Source organism: Barbus barbus (assembly GCF_936440315.1).
Source record: "Barbus barbus genome assembly, chromosome: 30".
Lineage (NCBI taxonomy): Eukaryota > Metazoa > Chordata > Actinopteri > Cypriniformes > Cyprinidae > Barbus > Barbus barbus.
Window position 1 is genome coordinate 15824207 of NC_136758.1, and position 23805 is coordinate 15848011.

The following is a 23805-nucleotide window of genomic DNA, read 5'->3' on the forward strand; positions in this document are numbered from 1 at the left end:
AAACTACACAGAAGCACCATTTTAACTATTTTCAAAATGCATGTTGTAGATCCTATTGTGAACAATTGATTCATGCATGTTTCATAAAAAAATACTTTGTAATTTTAACAAAAATGTTTTAACTAGATCTGGTGACAGACTTCTCTTTGGTAACACTTTGTGGCATAGACCTGGCCCTTTTTCTTTGATCTCTTGGATGATTTGAATTTCAATCAATTCTGTCATTTTGGGTATACTTCAGCTCTAACTCTCATTTAGCTAACTTATGAAATAAACTTTCTCAGTGAATGCTGTAAATTACACAGGGATCTTCTAATTTGGTATGATGCAAAAATATTAATAAAAAGTGAACAACAGGGACCAAACAAAGCAACAGAGTAAGTTAATTTAGCAGAACTTGAAAATCAGCCCTATTTGTTTATATTCTGTTATCAGCTGAGGCCAGATGGAAAAAGAGAGAGTGAAGTACAATACTGCATTAAATGCTGTACTAGTCGAGGCTCCATTCAGTTCTGGACAACACCAAGAAAACAGGGAGAGGGCTCATGTGGAGAGAGGAGGAAGAGTGCTGAAAACAGCTATTCCAACGAGTTGGAAAGGAAAATCAGAGGTAATGCATCCAACTGCGGCCTCCCAGTGGAGTGATACAAGACACTCTTCACACACACACACTGAAATAACAATCTGCTCACCACAGTGTAAGCACATCTGTCACCAGATTTGTAAAAAACAAAAAAAAACAAAAAACAGTCTTCTCTCTCACCACATCACTTCTGTATTCTGCTCTGTCCTCTATTTTTCAGTTGGTTCTGTAAACAGGTGTCAGCACACAGCATCACCTCTGCCTCAACTCCGTCTTCCTCTGCAGCTTTACACATCCTCTCTATTCAGCACTTCATTTCTTACCTTAGTCATCCCTGTACACCTCCTCGCTCTCTCTCTATGCTCCATATTTGCATTTTGTCTCGCACTCTGCATCACATTAGTTCAATCCTCCAGAGGGAAGGAGGAACACATTACAAACCATGATCATTCTGCTGCTGCAGTGTCTGCTTGGTTTTCTGTATTATTTCATCATAAAAATACAATCTCAAAAGTTTCAGCATATCATTCAATTAATCTATGTACCATATATCTAGAGAGAGACAGATAGAGAAACTGAGTGTGGGAGAGTGAGCGAGAAGCAGAGATAACCTATCAGATGCCCCTGCTAATTACTAATTAACCTGTGTTAAGTAAGCGTGTGGTGTGGCAGAGCTGAGAAACAGTTTCATCTCCATTGGCAGCTGAGTCAGGTTGGGAACGGAATCTGGTTTGTTTAGAACTTGTTTTATTATTATTTTATTAAAAGGTCAAAGCCAATAGATTATTGACTAACAATTCAAGGATGTCTCTCTAAATTCTTCTATTGATGCAAAGGAATAGTCTATTAAAACACTTTGAAAGGTTTACCTGTGTTGCTACTGAATCTACAGCACCAAGGTAAAATAAAATAGTTTTAGCCAAGTGGTGAACTCGCAGTCTAAATTGAATGTGATAAGAGAAAGACTTGGGTGTCACATAATATAATACAAGATGTTCTGAACCCAAGAAACTCTAGCAGAAACCTGTGCCTCATTGCTAGGAGACGCATGGCACATTAAAATTATGCGTGTTCTAAATTTGGCTTAAAATATCAAATATGTTTGATAGCTTCAGATTGGATGCAAGCATTGAAAAATTCTAGCCTTTAGCAGTTTTAAAGCTTAAACAACTCTAACTACTGACTTGCTGCTCATATGACAAAAAAAAAAAAAACGAATGGAAACACTTAATTTGTTCCAAATTATTTGTAGCCCAATACTATTTCTGCCAGACACACAATAATACCAGCACATGGGATTGTTTGATCATATGATCATATTGTTGAAGTGTGACAGATCAAGGGTTTTCTCAGATTTATGACGAGGCCAACAAACAAATGCACATGCAAATCACACAAGACAATTCCAAACGTAGTCATCCAAACTGAAGTCGCAACACAGCATTCCAACAGGCCAAACCTTACAGCCAGTCCAAATTAGACTTCTATATCCCTCACTCTCCTTCTCTATGTGTGTGTGCGCTATAATTTGGAGGGCAGAAAATCCAATCTGAAACATTATGACACAAGTCCTTTGAGAGCAAAGTAATTACTCTCTCTAAAGAGAATGAGAGATGAATGGATGAGAGGGAGAGAGATAGAGTGAGATAGTGTGTTTGTGCGTGTGTTAGAGGCAGCCCGTTATCCCTAATATAAATCATCTTTTTTCATCTAGTTACCTCTCTTTCTCTCGTTTAATCCTCTCTAAACACCAGGAGCAAAATCAATCTTTGTAAGCTCCCAGCATTTAGTCCTGACACACAATAACAAAATATAAGCAAACAAAAGCCACATGAGCGCAGTGGTGGTGCGGTAAACAGGTGGTTTAACAGATGACTAGTGTTACTAAAAGCTACAGTTCCATTTACATTTAATCATTTAACAGACGCTTTTATCCAAGGCGACTTACAAATGAGGAAAAGCATAAGCCATTTATCATTCGAGAGTCAGCGATATTAACAGTACCGCAATATCAAGAGCAAACAAATACAAAAGTTAGCAGAAGTGTAATTGTAGAAAAGTACTTCATCTTATTTTTTTATTGAATAATAAAAACATCACAAGCAATTAATATATAAAATGACATCCATATAAGGAACAACATTATACAGAGGTGATTGGTATGGTTACTATTAATAGGAAGTGCCTTTACTTATGGATTCGAGAAAAATCCATGGATGAAATCTGCATCAATTTGCTTTGACTGTCATTCCTGCCCTCTTTCTTTCGGAGCCAAATGTAATTTGTGTCTGAATTAACACGAGCATGCTGAACAGGGCAGAGGAGGTAGCGAGGATGTAATCTCTCCCTCTCTCTCTCTGTGCGTCAGCCAACTGCACTGGACACACACACAATTTCATATGCATCCCTGAAGATGTTGTTGGCTTGTAGTCCACCTGCCAAGACTGTCTGCGGAGGCCCCCAATTACAGTCTCTGAAATTCATCAGCCTCTCTCTCTCTCTCACACACACACACACAGGCTGTGTTTCAAAATCTAGTGAGCTGCCTACATAGAAAATGTTTTTGGGCATCACAGGCATGTCAGAACACACCCATGATGGCCAAATCTGCCATCTTGGTACTAGAGAAACCAACATGTTGGTAGACTGAATACTAATGATTCTTTCTGTGGCTTGTTTTAGTTTGTTTCATTACATCTCTACCATTAGGTTTGAAATACAGCTTTTGAGGTTTAAATTGCGACAACACCATGGTGCTTTTCCAACAATTCCAGCACGTTCTGCAGGACAGCTGACGTTAAAAATGTTTTGAATGAGCAGTGGTGCTATAATTTTTAAACTACACTTCTGAGAGCATGCAGAAACCTTTAAACATCTGCGTGTACAAATAGCAATTAAGAATGAACGTCAGGGGAATGAAAAGGCGCACATCTACCGAAAAGCGGTGACGAGTGGGTCCTTGTGTGCGGGCGGGCCTCCTCTGATAAATCAGTGAGCTTTTCAGAAATGGTTCGGTGTCATTTGCGAGGCTCGATTGGAGTCCTTTGGCTTCAAAAGCCCCAGTAATAACCTGCAAATTAGAACTGGAGGCTTTAGTCTGATCTCCAAGCTACCAAACCTCAATATTGCCTCACATAAAAAAAAAAATAATAATAATAAATTTTCCATCCCCCAACGGACCCACCACCCTGCTCTTCCATCTTTCATAAGGCAGGGAAGAAAATCACAATAAAAAAAACCTTCAATAACAAAAGACAGGAGGCCCATTCGTCCTTAGCTCAAGAATGACTATTAATAGTTTGTTGCTTCGGAGGGCTGATTGCAACTGAAAATTCACGTAGCTGGTGTTAAGTGAAGTTAACCAGAATCCAGGGCTGACCACTTCCTGAATCTCAGAGAAAAGATCAGATGTTTCAACTGCACACATATGGCCTGAATAATGCCGTTGTGAGAGAGGGAATTTAGCTGAAACTGTGCAAACAATGTGCTGATGCAGATGTGTCTGTGTGTACCGATACAGATGTTTGTGCAACATGTGAACGAAATTACAATGTAACCAACTAAATGAATCGGAATTATTTATACAACCCTGTGGCCACAGACATACATCATAACAGTGTGCAGCCTGCAACACACACACACACCGCAACATTACAGCAAAAAGCAGTTTGTAGATGACAGGAAATGTAATAGGATTTTGCCCAAGGAGTGAGGGAGCTAAACGTCTCGCTGAAACTCACTGGCAGCACTAGAGGAAAGACAAAGATAGAGCAAGAGAGAGGGGGAGGAAAACTGTCACTTCCAGATAGACCTGTTCTGTCAGCCATCTTTTTTTTTCCAGTCAATCTATTCCATCTGAAAAGCTCTGGAGAGAAAGACTGTTACGGTATATAGACAGGTTTATAAACAGGGCAGCTACTGGAGTGCATTCAAAGATGTTTTGAAGGTCACAGGTTGACCCCGATGTTTGATCTAAGATTAGATTCTTTTGATAGGCCGCACAAGTGTTCACAAGCTCACAGACAAACACTTGAAAACTAACAGGTTACGTTCGCAGGATAAGCTATTTTTATGAAATGGACGTTCTGTGGTGAAGACAGAGGATCCTAGGCCTAATTACCCACGAGTGTGTGTTAGATTCAGGCTCAAAGTACTTATAGAATCTATGTTTCTATTTTCTAAGTTGTGTTCCTGTTATACATTTTTTTTCTTGCATTTCCTATCCATTGTTTGTTTCATGTTGATACTCTGTTTTCATTCCTATGTCCTTTCTATTCCCATGTTAATTAAATTCCCATGTTAGGGCTGTGCAATTAATCGAAATTCAGTTTCGATATCGGCCTCCAACGATTATTAAAATACAATAATCGAGATAAAATGATTATTGTGCCCCATTCCACCCCCTTTCCAGCAGTGTGCTTTCACTCCTCCATAAAAGCCCATTTTCACGTGTAAATAAAATCATGTAACGTGACTTTTGCAAAATGAGACGTGCTTGAGTTATTAAAGTTGATTAGATTTATTAATGTTTTCAAAAAAGCGCAAAAGAGAACTTGCGCTGTTCCTCAGTATGTGTGTAACGGTATGCGCTCAGAGATGGAACAGAACACAGACATGTAAAGTCATCTTTTAGCTGAATGTATGCGCCTAAATGGTCAAATGCACGCAAAAATGTGTCAATGCGGCGCTTGGTGATTATTCCCGTAAACCCTCGTCGGTTATGTAATAAATTAATGTAAACAGATGAAACTGAAAATACGCGTGGAACAGTAAATTGGATCCGTGCAACTCCGTGACAACGGGCTATATTCCTGCTGCCGACTGCGCTTTATTAATCAAACAACAAAAGACAGACAAAACCACTCACTGCTCTTCACAGAAGGGCTTTTGTAGCTTTAATAAGAAATAAAGGAAGTTTAATTCTTACAGTGAAGACTATGTGGTTTCATTTTACGTTTGATTATTCAATTTCTATAGGCTGTTATCTGAATACTTTAGATTTTAATAATTGTTTTTTTTGGTTATATGGCCCACTAATAATCGTGTTGAAAAATAGTGATTACACTATTGACCAAAATAACCGTGATTTTGATTTTTGTCATAGTCGAGCAGCCATATCCCATGTTAATTTTATTCTATATATGGACAGTCATAAAAATCATGTCGCACTGCATATGATAGTGCATGTTACAAATAAAATTTTATAAAAAACTTGAAAATACTGAAAACAATCACACACATATGGAAAAGTCCAGGACTGGGTCTGCTTATTTTAAAAACAGTGACTGTTTTCCATTCATTCTCAAAGCAATAGCGCACAATCAGACGTTTAGTAGGAACGAGGGGCCTGACCTTGGTGGATGAGCCTACATGCGGTTCTTCCTGCATGCTTTTACCTTCTCACTCAACACTTTAAACGGGACCTCTCTCCTCCATTAGACTTCTCTTTAAAATAACCTTTTACAGTATAAGTGCTAGAATTGTAAATTGAGCTCAAAATGTAAAGCAAGCTGAACTGTAACTAGAACAGGTGTCAAACTGTAGTGTGTTTAATATACAGCAAGTTTACGTTATAAAACACCAATGAAATATCTTCCATCTTACTGAAAGGCAACCGAGAAATCATTATTTAAATATCAACACCTCTGAATCACCAATCATGAACACTGATTGGATGGCCGAGCCAAATCTCTTGCCTGAAAGAGCAAATCAGAGAGACTGTGACTGAAGAGAACGCTAGTGTTTCCCTGCTCAATTATTCTTCCTTTCCCTGCGTGTTTAGAACATTAGGGTGGAAACGTGTGTGTGTGTGTGTGTGTGTGTGTGTATATGTGTTGTGAAACAGTGACTCATGCTAACCACCAGGGGGAAGAATAATGAGGCGAGACTTGCAGGGAACACAGTGAGAGAAACAGATTTGAGAGGGTCAGCTGGGGATTCTATGTACACTGGGGTGTGTGTGTGTGTGTGTGTGCGCATGTGTCCTCCTACTTCAATTTGTTCAAACACACATACAGTCACTCTATTTTCCATGGCATGACAGAGCTGGGGTGTTCATTCTATACCGGTAAGCCATATTTTCCAGTAGCTGTTCCTGCTATTCTGAGACCGACAGTCACATGAACACACTCTTAAACATCTATATACATTAAAGAGACAATTTGCCCTCAGGTTTGCAATCATGAAAACATTAAAATAGAAAAACTAACTATAATAATGTTTCAAAGTTTTTCTGTTTTTACTGTATTTTTGATAAAATGGTCTCTGTGAGAGTAAAACACCAAAACTTTAAGTTTCCCCACTCTCAAATTTGTATCACTCCTAATAATACCCCCTTATCCATAGTAAAATTAACTTAATGTACAGCTTTCTGGGTCATACAAAGGTGAATATTTTTCTCAAGTAAAGCAGTAATCTTTACAGGAAGTGCTTAAAGTAAAGGCCAATTTAAAAAAAGAAACATTCTGCAAAAAATAAAAGATAAGCAGAGCAGCAGCCTCCGTCATAATTAACTGTGCTTCAAACTGCGGGAAACCTGGGGTTACGTGTGTGTGGTGGTCCGCTGGGACAGATGGGGTGGCCTTTATCAGGGCCATCAGAGGGAAAACGTATTTCATGCTCTACTGACCCTCTTTTTCTCCCTCTTCCCCTCTCCCTTGTCCACCTAGAAGAATTAGGCAGCAGAATTGCTCCCTGTGTGACATGGACCACTAGTGTGTGTGTGTTTCTGTCTGCAAATATGAGAGGAATGTCAAACATGATCATCTAAACATCAAGCTATATCATGTGTTAGCTATATCAGGGGAAGTCGTGGCCTAATGGTTAGAGAGTCTGCCTTGTAATCCAAAGGTTGCGGGTTCAAGTCTCGGGCCGGCAGGAATTGTAGGTGGGGGGAGTGAATGTCCAGCGCTCTCTCCACCCTCAATACCACGACTGAGGTGCCCTTGAGCAAGGCACCGAACCCCCAACTGCTCCCCGGGCGCTGCAGCATAAAATGGCTGCCCACTGCTCCGGGTGTATGTTCACGGTGTGTGTGTGTTCACTGCTGTGTGTGTGCACTTTGGATGGGTTAAATGCAGAGCACGAATTCCGAGTATGGGTCACCATACTTGGCTGAATGTCACTTCACTTCACTTGCTGGTGGAAAGAGTTCTCTTCAACGTGGAACACACTCCACTCCACACACTACTAGAACATGGCCTGTGGCATTCCGGCACCATTCCTAGTTCCCTGCAGGGGACTGATAAAAACTACTACTGCTTAACTAGCTTATGACAGAGAGGCCTCATTTACTCCCAAAAGACATGTTTCCCCCACTAGAGAACCAGGAGTAAACCTTCTCACCTCTAGATTTCATCAGACACTGTTACTGTCAGTCATCTGTCACTACAGTAACACTCAATCACTGTGCTTGATTCTAGCAGCAGCACAAGACAGAAAAATATTCAAAGTGCTTGTGTGAGACTTACATCTGGATACTCTTTGACCGGTACGAAGAGTTTCTCCTGTAGATGTACGATAGGTCCCACTGGCTCTGGTAACTCCAGGGGGTGTTTGTCCACCAGACCGTTCACTGTGTCGTTATACATGTCTTTCCTCACTCTGGTTATCTCTACAGGTAGACAAAAGACACAAACAGATCAGAAACTGCTAAGTGAGAGAAAAGTGCATTTCCAGTGCATTTCCCCCCAAATTCAGTTGCCAAATATCATGAAAAATCAACAAATATTTTTAAGTTTCACAGTAACAGGAACTCACATGAACACAGTGAGATCTTTTAAACAGAGACTCTTTCATAGCTGGCAGCTCCAGATGAGGTTAAACTGCTGCTGCCAAAACATGATTAAGCTCAGGATGTCAATTCCTGTCACGCTTATACACACACAGTTTACCCTCACGCTCATTCCCTCTCTCACACATAGCGGCTGTGCTTTAAAACCTAGTGAGCTAAATGAGCTGATAGTTAGGGTTTGAAACAACCAGATGGCGCAGAAAACACACCTGTTGTGGAATATAGGAGTGCATTAGACAAAAAGAACTATCTACATTAAGAGTAATTACTTGGGACATACCGATCTGATACCTGGAAATGTGACGGAACGTTGGTAGCGTTTTGAAATGGAATGAGCACCAGGCATGCAAATGCAATACTAGGTTTAGTCATGGTTGTCCAGAACCGTGCAATGAATCGTGCATTGTTCCAAATGTTCTGGAGTTACATGATAGCCTTATTTGACAAACGAGCTGGAATTCAAATCATCCTCCAACTGTGCAAACACTACTGTCAGTAAGATTTTTTTCATGTTTTTAAAAAGTTAATTGTTAATTTTTGTAACAATTTACACATTAAAATTGAACATTGAAAACGCAAAGCAACAGTCTGCATGTATTGCACTCTGTACTAGACATAATTCAGCACTGACATGTGGTCAGCTGTCTCAGGGCAGCATCAAGAAAAAAGAAAAGTGGGATCACAGCATTACTAGTGCTTACACACAGAAAAAACTCGGACTAAAAAAAATGAAGGAGTAATGGGAGTGTAGACCAATCACAGGCACAGATGCAGGCACTAGCTCAGCAACAAGCTGCTCTGATAGGAGAGGGGAAAGGTAAAGCTTACAGAGTCCACCAATCACAAGCACTGATACGAGCATTATGTTACAAAAGGCGCACAGGTCAGAAATTACAATCACAAACTTAAAGGCACTAAATCACAGATCTATACAGTGGAAGGACAGAAAGGAGAGCAACAAAAACAGACATTAAACAAAGAATATTTACAACACATGCAGGCAAAAAAAGGTTCATTATTATTACGCTTAATATGCTATTTGATGAATATAACTTTAAGTCACTTCACACATTTTAAAAACTCTAAATTATGCATTTCATTAATTAACAGTAGTTAACTCACTTAATTGATATGCTTTTTTGCCCGAGCATTTGACGACTAGAAAAGTGTAAGATCCAGGTCAGTCTGAAAACAAATGGGACTAGAGCAAATTGGATTTCCTAAAAGACAACTGGACCAATCCCACTGAAATTCTCATTGGCTGCTAGATGCATACGTAAGAGTAATTTTTGGTTACATGGAATGTTACTTTTACAAACCCTTGGATTTTTTCCTACACACCAATCCATATAGAAGTCAATGGATTTGCAGCATTCTCTGATGAAATGCAACTAATGTCCTACAACACTGATACTGAGTGAGTGTGTGTGTGTGCGCGCATTTCATGGGGCCACAAAATCCTAGGAGGGGTTGAAGAGTGACGCAACACCCAGATCAAAACAACAGCAGCTCATGGGACATGTAAGGATGAAACCTTTAACACAATTAAATATTATCTCACACATGCAATGAGTCCCAGAAGAGGTGACAATTGCTGCAGATATATCTTCTCTCTAGGCCCGAGCACAACCTCATATTCCTCCACCCTTCTCTTTTTCCGTCCCTGCTTTCACCCAGTGTCCCTCCTTCCACCTTTCAACACACTACAGCAGGAAGGATTTCTCTCTGGCTCTCTGGAGTAAAAGGGCTGCGTGTCTGCATGTTTAATATTCTTGGACTGCAAGAGTAGTTTAAAGTAAAAGCAGGAATTAAAAAATTTAAATATCCTCGACTCAACCAGAAATGGGTCATGAACAAGAACGCCGTTCATTTAAATCTTCTCCGAGGATCACACAGTATACATCCCTCGCCATGTGACCTTTGAATATACATCAGAAATAAACTTCAGTGTAAATGATAATCTGCGTTATAAATTGTTTTATTTTTGCCTGTCTTTGTCACACATACACACTCTCAACCGTCGCACCTAAAAGCACTCTTTTAGTGTGCACTTAAAAAAAGAGCCAATGAAAAATAGAAACTAAAGTGTTTCTGTCCTTTGGCTGAAGGAGAGAGCCAGTGAAATGCCACATTACCATAAAGTAGCAGAGAGAGAGAGAGACTATATCGAGCACATGCCATTAGCAGGCAAAACCTCTGTGGTGAACCTTAAGTTCAACGCCCAGGTCGCTGGTAGCCTAATGGTTAAGTACCTTGTTTGCCAGCACAAAGGTTGCAGTTTAAATTCTACTAAGGGGTGAGGCAGGAATATGGAGAAGTGGTGACAACAAATCCTGGTCCATTCCGCAAGACACTGAGCCCCACAATCGCTCAGGGGTCAGGCTGCTGGGGGGGTAAAAATGGTTGTGCAAGTTCTGACTGCTCTGGGTTCAGTTTGATAGGTATGCTGATCATGTGCTGCCTGTTCCACTACCCATAAATAAACTACAGGTCGCTGTGTGGTTATGAAAACGCAGCCTGTGGGCTACCCTACACATTAGGGGTGGGGGAAAAGATTTACAGACATCAATTAGAAAAAATAAATATATAATTATAAATAAAATTATACATTAGGGCTGGGTAGGGAATATAGTTAATACAAATTCCATTGATATTTCTAAAAATGAACTGTAAACAGTTTACAAATGGTGAATTAATAAAAAGAAATTAAGAGCCACAGGGCTGTATTTTAAACCTATTCTTTGTGTATATGGTCCTTTATTTAAAAAAAAATAACAGGGCCCTATAAAATGTTCTTAATTTTTCTTGTAATCAGATGAAGTATTAAAACAAATTTAATTTATTCTAATCAAATGAAAATTGAATCCCTTTATTTTTTGGCAAACAAAGTGCTGCACAACAGAGGTTTACTGTTAAAATTGAAAAGAAAACAAATGTGATTATTCCTTTAAAAATAAAGATTTATTAATATTTATAGTAGTAGTAGTAGCAGCAGCAGCAGCATTGTTGTTACATTCAGTCTTAAGACTGCTAAATAGTCCTTTCTGACAGTTTCTGCACGTTAAAGGGGTCATCGGATGCCCATTTTCCACAAGTTGATATGATTCTTTAGGGTCTTACTGAAAAGTCTATAACATACTTTGATTAAAATTTCTCAGTGGTAGTGTTAAAACCACCTTTACCGAGTCAAAATCAGCTGTTTTCATCAAGCTACTCTAGTCCATGTTGCTTTAAATGCTCGTGAGCTCTGCTGACCCCGCCCCTCTCTTCCGTGGAGTGACAAGCAGACCATAGATAAGTGTAGATTCCCTATAAGACCACTCCAGATACGTTGACGTGTCAGCCATCTCGCATTCACCATAATAATCAATGAATATTCAAAGATATACAATAACTTGCTGTTGTAGACGTATACAGTCAATGCGCTCAAAGATTCACAGACCGGTCCAAAAATGGCGGATCATGTATCGCGGGCCATAGAAACGGTCGATAATGAGGCATCTAGGTATATATTTATATGGAGCATGCTCAACTTAAGCCATGAAACAGGCTAACTAGCAAGATTAGAGTCATAAAAACCCTTATACTCAGTTCTTCTGTAGATAAAGCTGGATCACGAATGATTTAGGCGAACAGACGTATTTAGGCAGATCGGGGATCAGTGCATTCCCTTCAAAATGAAATTAACGTTAGTCCTCTGCATCTTCAGCGGCTCAGATGTCGTGAGTAAATGATGACTGCTATATTCATTATTACATCCAAGAACTAAACACTTCAATCGCTTAATCTGAGCCATCTTGTCTTCCGCTGCACCGGAGTCGGTCGGACAGCGTGTCGCACCATTTGCCATTCATTCATTGCGGAAATCATAACGCCTTATGCGTGATGTCAAATGCTTCAACAGATGTGTAATGTTATTATAGAATTTTGCCTGAGCTTTGCAAATATTGCTTTGTTCTTGGTTCTCATCAACAGTATCTCCGCCATGATGAGCGCTGAATGACAGGCTTTCTGTTGTAACGTCGCACAAGGTAAATAAGAGGGTGACGTCTAGTGGAGAAGACTAATGATAAGATTCACATTAATCAGATCTTGTTTTAAATGTTTGCTGAAATAAATACTGGAAAAGATTGATTCGCGGCTTTTGAGAATCGATATCGATGTCATTTGAAAAAAAACGATTAATCGAAAAATCTATTTTTTTTGCCCAGCCCTATTATATATATATATACACACATTTCTTAAATGTAATTTATTCCTGTTATTTTTTGTAGCTGCCATTACTTCAGTTTTTAGTGTCATGTGATGAGTCATGTGTCATGGTTTTCAACAATATATGATAAATAGAAATTAAAAACCTTAAAGTTTTAAACTCAGTTTTTTAACAATGGTTAAATCGGTCACTGCTGATAATTTTTTTTTATTATTATTAGAAAACAAAAACAAAAAAAACAAAAACTCCAGAGGAACTGAACTTTTGATGTTTTGGACCTGACTGACTTTATTGTATGGACATAAATTACAAAAAAAATTAAAATCTTGTGTTCATCTGTCATTTGGATTCCAGCATTATAACAGCTGAGAAAATTAAATATACCAGTATTATTAGTCAAGCACATCTGCTTTTCAAATATCGGAACAAAAGTGTATAAACCTCAGCACAGTGAACAAGCCTTGGTTTCAAAAGGTCTGAATTTACCATTTCTCTTAAAAAACCCTTAATTGATAAGGGAAGGAGGATGAAGCGGAGCGAACAGCGAGAGTTTAAAGAAACTGATTCCACTTTTACTTTAGTAGTTGTTACACAAAAGGATGGAAAGTGCTCAAAGCTCTTTAAGATTAAAATAAAAGAGAGGTGCTTGAGATGAAAGTCTGCTGATGTACAAGTTTTTCCACTTTGAAGCAATGCACTTTAGCTATCATAAAGCACAGCTAGCCTCTGCAGCCACAACATTCCTGCTTAAAGCATTCTCCATTTTTTTCAAGCTGAAAACGACTATCTCAACAGACAATTCAATTCTGCACTTAACTTCCAAACTGAGAAAAGAGGGGATTCTTTGGGATGGGGGTGGGTGGCAGTATGCTCGAGATAGGGCCTTTGGAAAGTGTGTACATTTCTTATCAAATGTCCACACCTTTTTTGAAAGTGTAAAACCAGAATTCAGTATATTTCACTGCTGACGGCCAACAAGTAAAAATCCTTTCAGAAATGTTTGCTTCATGCATGAACTCTGTGAACTCAGCACTGCATTTCATGTTTTGCCAGGGAGAATATTTTCCTGCAGCATTAATATGGCTCTTCCAGAGAAATATGCTGCCGAGTTTAAAGAGATGCAACAGCTTGTCAAAAATCAGGTGATGGGAGCTTGTTTATGCAGGTACAACATGCAAGATATTCTCAATTTCCTTGAAGCAGTCCAAATTTTCCATGTCATAAAGAATTAAACCGTAAACACTTGCTACTGCAAAAACATCATTACGGAAATATGCTATAAAAAAAAACAAATCGGACTGTGAATAACAAAAAGTTCTGCTTGTATGCGTGTCCATCCCCACCAGGACGTAACTTGAAAAACTGTACAATAAAGAATATCCATTCTAAATTTAACAGGAATGAGAAAATTAGTAAATGTAAGACACTCAAGTATTGTCAGTGGGCATTGACTGGTCTCAGAGTAATGAACTGATTTTTTTTGTTTGTTTATTGCAGTTTCTCTACTTTAACTGACGAGAGGCCCAACTGCTCAGAGAACCAGATTTTCACAGAGACTGTCTTCTGTAAATATTAGAGCTGAATTTCATAAATAAACATTCATTATTTTGGGCAGTGCCTCGGCTCACTGTCTGGAGAAAAAAGAAAAAAGACTTCTGCTTCTGAGAAAGAGGAAGGGAGAGGTGAAAAAGTCAAACACAGAAGAAGAAAAATCTCTGTCTCGCTCATTCAGAGCTTACATGGTTGGTGCTGCCACGCACCAACTCAAATGTAATCAGTTACCAGAAACCGAACTACAACACTCCCACTGAATCCAACAACCTACAGAAAAGAATTTACTGAAATTAATTTAACAACTATGGTTCAAGTTTCCACCGTTTATAAACATGATTATTGCAATACATCAAAGGTTCATCCAACACTGATTACTTTAGCCTCATGTTGTACTTTGTGTTTTTGTTTTCTGTTTGACTGATGTTTTGAAGAATGATTTGGTTGCTTTTTTTTCTTCCATTGTATGGACAAAAACAAAAAAGCAACACTGAGTCATTTCTTAGTATCTACTTTTATGTTCCACAGAAAATTAGTCAGAGGTTTGGAACATCTTGAAAGTGAGTAAATTCCAACAGCATTTCCATTTTTGATTGAGTGAACAATTAATGCAATGTAACATCATAATCAGTCAGCTAGTGTTTTTTTTTTTTTTTTTTTTTTTTATAAATACTGAACCAGATCCAGGTCTGAATTCCAACAATCAAGTGCCCCTTGCACCCAGTGCTCGATTAGCGGGGTTATGTCTGCAAAGTGTCACACTGTAATTGTTCGGCTCAATTCAGTGGAAGTGCTGGCCGATGCTGAAAGATTCCCTGGATGAGCACCAGCATCAGTTCAGTGGAAAAGAGGTAGTGAAGGCAGAGGTGGGGGCTCTCAAATGAGCACACAATCACTGAACACTCTAGAATGCATGAGAGGCTGGTTAGTCAAGTTTACACACACCACTTCAGAGATAGAAGATAATTTCAGAGAGAACAAACATGTCTGATAACCAACAGGTCACATAGATTATACATGTCCCTGCCAACCACAACAACAGGTGTTTCTGAGTTATATAATATCAGAAAGACTGAGGATTAAAAGATTAGAAAGCTGGACATTAGTAGTGGAATGAACCTGATCCCTGACCTAACACACGCTCCGATCTCTCCATCTCGCTGCGCATTCCCAGATTGTCCTGCTGCAGTCCGGGTTTCCGCAGAGCCATTATGAGGAGCTAAATTTAGCAGGGAGGCTTGTCACACTTGATGATATGGTGCAGGGTTATAGAGTAGAGCTGTTGGGGAGGGGGTGGGTTTGGGTTATCATTCAGGACGAGAGCACAACAGAGTTACTGCGGTGGTTTAATGGCTGCCCAGCAGTGCGCAGGGTCTAACCACAGCCTGTAGATTACTCTTACACCCAACCCATACGTTGCACAGGGAATCCAACAGCTTCAGAGTCTATGGTCACAAGAAGAGGCTGGTCACAGCTGGTCTGTTCAGAAGCAGGTGAGTTTGGGACACTGGGGAACAAAAGAACTGACACAACCTGGCCGATCCAGCCAAATACACATGAATGCACAAGTGTTTTTTTCTGTATCACTATTCAGCCACGGTGCTGCTGTTGAATCACTGACGCAAAAGAAATATATTTTTGAGTTGAGAGTTTGTAGTTTAAACTAAATGTGACTGAAGAGACACCATGATACGATACCAAAAGACATAAAAAAACAGACAACTCTGTATATTGCATTATTTTTACTGGATGGATTTTACTTTTACTAAAATAAATACTTGAAATTTGGGATTTTAAAATGAAAAAAAAAAAATTGTGGCTTTTCGCCAGGGTCAAAAAAGTTTTGCTTTCAACACCAATCGGTTAAACAGGAAAAATGTATTGGTTAAATCAATGCAAAATCTGGTAACACTTTATTTCGATAGTCCACTTTAGTCATTCTACTAACAGCAAGTAACTTTGCAACTACATGTCAACTAGCAGTCATTAGAGTATCAGTAGACTGTCTGCTTAAGATCTTCTAACACATCATTTTGATGGGTCCACAACATACAACATACTGACTATCAGAAACTTTGCAAGTATGTCAACTTATTCTACTAACCCTAGACCTACCCTACTGAGCGTTAGTAGACATGTAGTTGTAAATTAATGAGAATTAGTTGACATGTAGTTATAAAGTTACTATAGAATGCTAGTAGAATAGTTAGTAGAATGTTTAAAGTGGACTATGGAAATAGTGTAACCCAAAATCAGTGATCGACCGATATGGATTTTTTTATAACCGATACGAATTATTTACCAATTATTTGTTTATGTGCCCGATAACCGATATGCAGAACCGATATTTAATTACTGTTATAAAGTAAATAAATGACTGCGTGAAGTCCATACTTCACTTTGGTTTTTCCTCCTTTCAGTCATCTTAACAAAAAATGTTTTGAGAATTAGCAGTCTTTCATGCAGGGCTCTAGACTCATTCTTCCCACTGATCTCACTTTTGCGACTAACTTTCTCAGTTGGTCGCACAAGCACATAATTTGGTTGCATTTATGGAGCATTATGTCATTATATAATACATCTAATTTGTGCATTAATGACTGTAATATTAAATAGTTTACTAACTACAGCAAATCAAGTACCTGCACGCCTTTGCGGTCTCGTCTCCCCTCAGATGCGCTGCAAATGCGATCCTGCGCGCAACTCTCAAAACACCCACAAGATGGCGGTGTTTATCGGTGAATCCGATATTACAAGACCGATATCCAATTATGGAAAAACACTTAAATATCGGGGAAAATATCGGTAAATTGATATATTGGTCGATCTCTACCCAAAATCTTCTCTCTTTTTATTTGCTCTTGTAGTTGAGATAAAATATGGGGTAAGAGGCACAAAAAGTGTTACTCTGTTAGATACAGATCTTAAAATCGCCAACAACTACAGCTAACCTACTAAAATCACAACTAAACTCCCAAGAGCTGCAAGTAAACCCAGACGAGCAGGCAGAACCAAGAAGTTTCAAGGACTATGTTATCTCACTCTCTCTCACACACACACACACACACAGGCAGAACAGATGTTTCTGGAATTAAACAGGTTTTAGTAGAGATAAGAGAAACTGATTATACTATTTACAAATTTACAGATAATTCACTTCATTTGCCATATGACTTGTTGACTGTACTCCATCTGTGCATGCACGCTCACACACATACTCTAACAAAGGAGCTTCAGTGGGATGTGGATTGGAGGAATAACAGGAAGCAAACAGAGGATGCTGAACTGGTGCAGAAAGGAAAAGCCATCAATGTTTTAACAGGCCATAGACTGAGTGCTCAAGACTTCCTGAGAGCATGTGACTTCAGAAAAGAGGATTCTGTGAACCATGTAACGATGGCATGAACCGCATTAAATCAGTAACAAGTTACATGGAAAAAATACACACTCATATCATGGCTTTTATTAAAGACCAGTATGAAGATTAAGTTGGACATTAATTATCTATCAATTCCTCAGGAATGCCTTCATTGCTCCCCCGTCACACATATGCACACACACAGAAAAGGCAGTAAACTTGCTAAACAATGACAGGAAGAACTGAATGCTCAAGCAGGAAGGAAGTAAACAGTCAGTAAATGTGCTAAGAGTAGATAACCAAACACCTCCTTCCTCCTGGACAGGACACCTCCCTTATCCTCCTGAAACATGGTAACAAACTTGCTTAGTATGACAAACCAAAAACAAACAAGAAAATGAGCTTTGTTCCCTTTTCCATTTAAAACTGAACTCATTCAAAGTTCTTTTTAAATAACTCACTGTGGTGTTGAAAGCACCAATATTAGCACTAATCACCAGTGGTGTGAAGGGGAGCAGAACTGATCTGATTCTGTGGTTTGGGCTCTGATGTGGTGGTGGTCAAAAGCTAGCCATGGCAAAAACCGCCAGCTTGTGCATCTGCATTGAACTACTCTTCCTTTTCATCATCCCTTCTTTTTTCCTGTCCTCTAACAGTGCGAGATGGAGTGGCAGGGCTGCATTCCTCTGCTTTTAATTAGCAGGAAATGAGGGCAGCCAATGACAAGGACCATTTACACCAGTGAACGAGAGAGAAGAGAGAGAGAGTGAGATCTCAAGGTGCTAGTTTCACTATGTAAGTGATCTCATAAGAGATGCCTGGGGACACAGGATGGCAGACAACACGAAGTGCTATCCTTCACAGGAGTAGTAATGACAGCAAAGCACTCTAGGTAACAGCACCACAACAACAGAAGCTCCTAGACAAGCCTGAGCATGACCGTGTGCGAGAGGAAGGAGACTGTCACGCCAATCACCAATTTCTTTAAATTAAAGAGCGAGACAGGAGTATATTATAGAATGTTCCTCACTCCGCCACTTTGATTGTTTAATCTAATATTTAGGTATCCCATGCCGCCCATGTCACAAGACGAAACCTGTACCAAGAATGATAAGGTAGATATTCATCAAGGAATTTTCCAGTCACGCAGTGCAGATCAGCAGATGTGCAAAACCAGTTCAATGGCATTCTAAAGTGAAAATCCATGGACCAATCAGAGAGCAGCGCTACCCAGAGGTTCTGTAATTAAAATGAGGGTGCCTACGGCAACTAAGATAAAAACATATTTACAGAAATGCTGTGCATGTGTGTGAGAGAGAGTGGGAAAGAAATATAAACTGATTGAAACTCCAGCATTAGATGGACACCATTAAGTTGCTCTTCACACACATTCATACACGGCGAAAAAACGCACAGGTAAAAAAAAAAACTGATTCGTAATGTTGTGACTCAACATCTGTCACGATTAGTTCAGTCCACCGCAAGCTTTCAGCTGATGGTCTTAAGGACAGGAACAGAAAGACGCAAAGAGAATGGAAAGAAAATGTAACATACTAAAAGCAGCATGGCCATGAGACTCTTGACTAATGCAAACAGACAGACCCCGTTATAGACTTTAAATATAAGCAACAGTCTTTAGTTAAACAGAGGAACTGCTGCCCTCTGGCAATGAAAGAAAGAGGGAAAGTGATAAAATGGGGAGACAGAAAAAGAAAGGAAATGGAAGCTAGAGACACCTGGTAGGGATTTGCCCGTGAAACAGTGGAAATGCACTGACTTTAGTTCAAAACATTCCCTGCAACGCTTTACGATCAAGTTAATCAAGGTCAAAGATCATGCTTCCAACCAAACTGGCATAACGGATTAAATTCATCTGTCTACTATTAAGATGGGAAAATTACATGGTCACGCCAATCATCCTCAAACCATGAGCAAAACTACTTAAGCAACCCAGACTACATAAAAGTGACATTTACAATTGTCTGTTTTGCATAGTGAGGCTCTATGTATATTACAGTTCAAATGTTAAAATAAAATTAAAATAATTTTCTAATTCAATATTTTTGAAATTTGTAATTTATGTAATGGCAAAGCTGAATTTTCAGCACATTACTCCAGTGTTCAGTGACACACGATCCTTCAGAAACCTCTAATATGCTGGTTGTCAATGGTGCAAACAGCTGTGATATTAAGTTCTGCTTAATCTTTTTGTGAAAACATGATACATTTTGTTCAGGATTCTTTGATGGATAGAATGTTCAAACGGTCATTTAAAATTTAAAATTAAGCTTTTACTGTCACTTTTAATCAAAATAATGTATCCTCGCTGAGTAAAAGTAGTAGTTTTAAATTAAAAACAAAAATAAAACTCATATTGACCCCAAGCTCTTTAACAGTAGTTCAAAATCCCTTACTAAATAGAACGGCATATTTTTATTCACAGACATGTTATATGTTCAGGGCTCCAGACAAAAAAAATCGAGTAAGGAGCCATTGGCTCCTATAAAAGAAAAACTTAGGCGCCAAATTATTTTTTTAGGTGCCACAGAATAAAAGTGGTTTATTTTATTATTATCATTTTATTTTTCCCCCCTATTTTAACATTTCAATCATTTTGTCATGTGTTTGTCTTATCTTTTCTATGCTTTATCAGCATTTTAATCCATCTTGTAGATGATCAAGTCGACCGGGGGACTAAGGTTCACTTAAAGTGTGAATTAAATGTCTTTTACAACTTGAAACATACAGTCACAAAGAATTGTTCGTTACACAGAATCTGTACCAATATCATGGACCATAAGCATCACTTGGCAACTGAGTGCAGTGCATCCTATAAATGTTGTCACGTCTTTCACACATTCAGCCTGTTTTTCTTCATTAGTAAAATGCAATTTTATAGGAGGAGTTGAATCATGTACAACAGAATAAGTAAAAATATTAATATGCAACAGCGCATAAATATAGCAAAACGCTCCTCTTTATAGTTATTTTTCTAGCTGACTGATGAGTTTATGGACACTGAGTGGTTATTCTGAGGTAAATGTATTACAATGCAATGTTTACAAGCTTTATACATTTCCTCAGTTTGAAACATAAAACATTTCAGTAAGTTGTACTATAGGTTTTCTTATTGCCTACCTTTTGATCATGTTCATTGCATACCAGGGACGTGCACAGAAATTTTGAGGGGCGGTTGCTCTGACCTGAAAAAAGCCCCCCCCCAAAAAAAACAACTCACGGGCTATATGAAGGACTGAGAATAACAGGGTCTTTATTAAAATATATATATATACACACAAAGAAGTAAAACACTGAAATACAGCACTCAATCACCTTAACTACTACTAATAATAACACAGAAAAACATGACTTGAGTCATGAAAATCCCTACATCAACATCCCTATCAAGTCATTATGTTCTGCTCAGGCAAGATCTTTGAAATGACCTCTAAAATAGCCATTGCTTTTTTAGATTACAATTATTTAGCATGCAGCTCTTTAACCCTATACTTTCTAGCATGGTCCTCTCATCTCATATTTGGTGATCATCACTTAAGCCTACCTGCCCTATGTGCCTCCTCACCTCTGATTTTTGAGCTAATCAATCATGTTAACAACTTTACAGACTTGTTGTGAATTTCACTGACACTGTAGTAGGGTCACTTTGTGAAAATCTAAATCTAAATGGTTAATTATAGATCTAGTAAGACAGAAATTAACCTGTTCCCCATTCATATTGGTCTGAAAAGGTAAAGAGGTGTTTCAGGTCTCGGGAGACTAGCATAAATTGACCGACAGCGCCATCTGCTGTTTTGGAAAAGAAAGTTGCTCAATTGCACATGTGAGAAAATCTGCCCGCACACGTGTGAGAAAATCAGCCTGTCGCATTTGTGAGAAAATCAAGCCAAGTTTCCTCATAAAAAGGCAAATGAGTCTCACAGTTGTAACACATTTTCTCTCAAATAGAGTTTTGTATTTGAAAATCACTTTGCGTTTGTTTGAAAGTTGAGTTTTTCTTTGCAAAGCAGATTGTGTTTATTTGCAAAACACTGGATTTGTTTGATAAATATCGGCACAAAAATCGCTCCATATGAGACGCCTCACCCGACAACCGCGACAATCTCGCGCCCGCTCATGCAGGCTCAGCTCAGGTGCCCGTCACGTGCAGCGCTGCAGCAGCCACGTAAACAGAGTTTGCCCTTCCCCTACTGACTTTCATTTTCGGTGCCCGAATAGAAGTGAATGAGGCTTTTCGATTTTTTTTAAATTATTATTATTATTATTAATCTAGGCCTACGTGAAAATCTGCATCCATTGTACGATGTTGTTGTTTTTTTCCTCGGAAGGGCAACGTGAGTCGAAAAGGGCATATGGGCAGTTGCCAGGGCAACCTGAGCAACCCCCCTGTGCACGTCCCTGTTGCATACTATAGTAGTAAATGGAAATATATAATGGGTTCACTTGCTGCTTTAACTGAGGTGCTAAAGAGATCGCGCCTGAGCATTAAGTGCGATACTCTCCGCTCGCGCGATCCGGACGCATACACGGACCGTGTGGACGCGGGGTACTGGTGTTTATATTATCACCTTTCAGGTCTCTCTCACTGCGTTCAGCAGACTGTGTGCGGCAGAGACGAGGACTGTTTGAAACTCTTTTCCAGTAAAACTTTGATGCGCATCGTCTTATGTAAGTTTAATACGTGAACATAAAAGATGTGAGCGCAAAACAATCGGGAAAAAAGTCCTTTCATGCAAATTATATATAGTCGCCAGTGGCGACCTCAGCAAAAACTTCACTCGCAAATTAATATTTTTGGTCGCAAATGCGACCATTTTAGTCGCAGTTTGGAGCCCTGTATGTTGCTTACATTCTCAAATCTGTTGTGCTCTTCATAATAAATATCAATCCACTGGATCATTGAGTTTTACATAAAATTTTTCACCAATGCCACAACATCAGATCTGTGTCTTAAAACCCCAACAATAACAACAACAGTTTAAAGAGAATCTTGCCAAGTTACCTGAATAACATCTATTTATTAGCACAGTCATCTGACAATCTGTGGTTTGTTGCCACCATGTTAAAATAAAAACACAGGTTATCTATATACAACAGGATGGCACAGCATGCAGCTGCATACGTGTGTAGAATTCGTTTATGGCTTCCTTTAACTGAAAGAGAACGATTACACAGTCGTATATATCAGTCTTATCTAAATTACTTCAGTCATAAAGCCAAATTCATTTATGGTCACTATCAGTTCTCTGTGTGGCTACTGTTGTGAGGATTGCTGAACGTTTAAAGAATGAAAGAATGCAAAGCCTCACACAACCAGCTTTGTGCTGGTCACACCGGTGGTGCAAAAAGTCTCAAACAGGAAGCTGTAACAGAGGTCACATCCTGTATGCCAGAGCAGTGATGTCATGTGTGTGTGAGAGGGTAATGTTGAACACACAATGCTTCATTGTCCAAGCGCAGACACCCTGTGAAACCACAGAGACACTCACCCACCGCCTCCATGCAGGCTGACCTCATTCACAACACATGTGTCTTTCCCTCTCTTTTCTGCCACCCGGTTCTGTTCGACCCTGCCATCGCTCTCTCTGTGCACACAATCAATCTGTTGACCCCACTAGTGCACTAAGGCTTCTCACAAAGCACAGTCGTGACATGGTCTTCCTCTCCCATGATGCTCTTTTGTTTGACACATTTAAGAGCTAATTGTAGCAAATGTAGCAGCATAACAAGGAGCTAGCAGACAAAGACAAATCTTTGTGTAGCGCGAAGGGATGGTGATGGCTTCTCTGTTGTGTTTGACAGCGGGACTGATGGAGGCCGATATAACATCCACAGCGAAACAAATCTCTCTCCCGCTCTCTCTCTCTCACACACAGTTGGCTGCAGTGGAATGTTAAAATTACAACAGGTGACTAAGCTTCAGTTAATAGTCTTTTATTATAGCCTTTAGAACACACACACAAAATTACAAAAGCTTACACACACACATTGTAAAGTGCTCTAGAAATAATCAACGGTTGTTCTAGAATATTGGTCTTGGTTTCACAATTTTGACATGATTTTTGTCAAAGGTGTTCTGGAATGCTACTTGTGTTCAGAGAAATAATAGTGTCTTAACGACAAGCAGTTTGCGCACAATAAATATGAATATGCTGTATAATGACAATCTCATTCGCAATGCACTTTGTAAAACATACTCAATTTTTATGTATACACTACCATTCAAATGTGTGGGCAAGAATTTTCTCTTCAAAGAAAAGAATAGTATATTTATGAAAGTGACAGTAAAG

At 39.1% G+C, this 23805-nt stretch overlaps 1 protein-coding gene across 13 annotated transcripts in view; it reads right to left on the reverse strand.

The window, feature by feature from the left end:
* Positions 1-23805, reverse strand: part of LOC306850660 (protein quaking-A-like) — an 82010-nt gene that overhangs the window by 47045 nt on the left and 11160 nt on the right. For all 13 annotated transcript variants that reach the window (XR_013782427.1, XR_013782428.1, XM_079386415.1 and 10 more), the window contains exon 2: positions 8053-8195. Coding sequence is in view for 11 of the 13 variants with exons in the window: in XM_079386415.1 (XP_079242541.1) it covers positions 8053-8195 (143 nt within the window). In the remaining 2 variants the exon portion in view is untranslated. The remainder of the gene's footprint in view (positions 1-8052; positions 8196-23805) is intronic.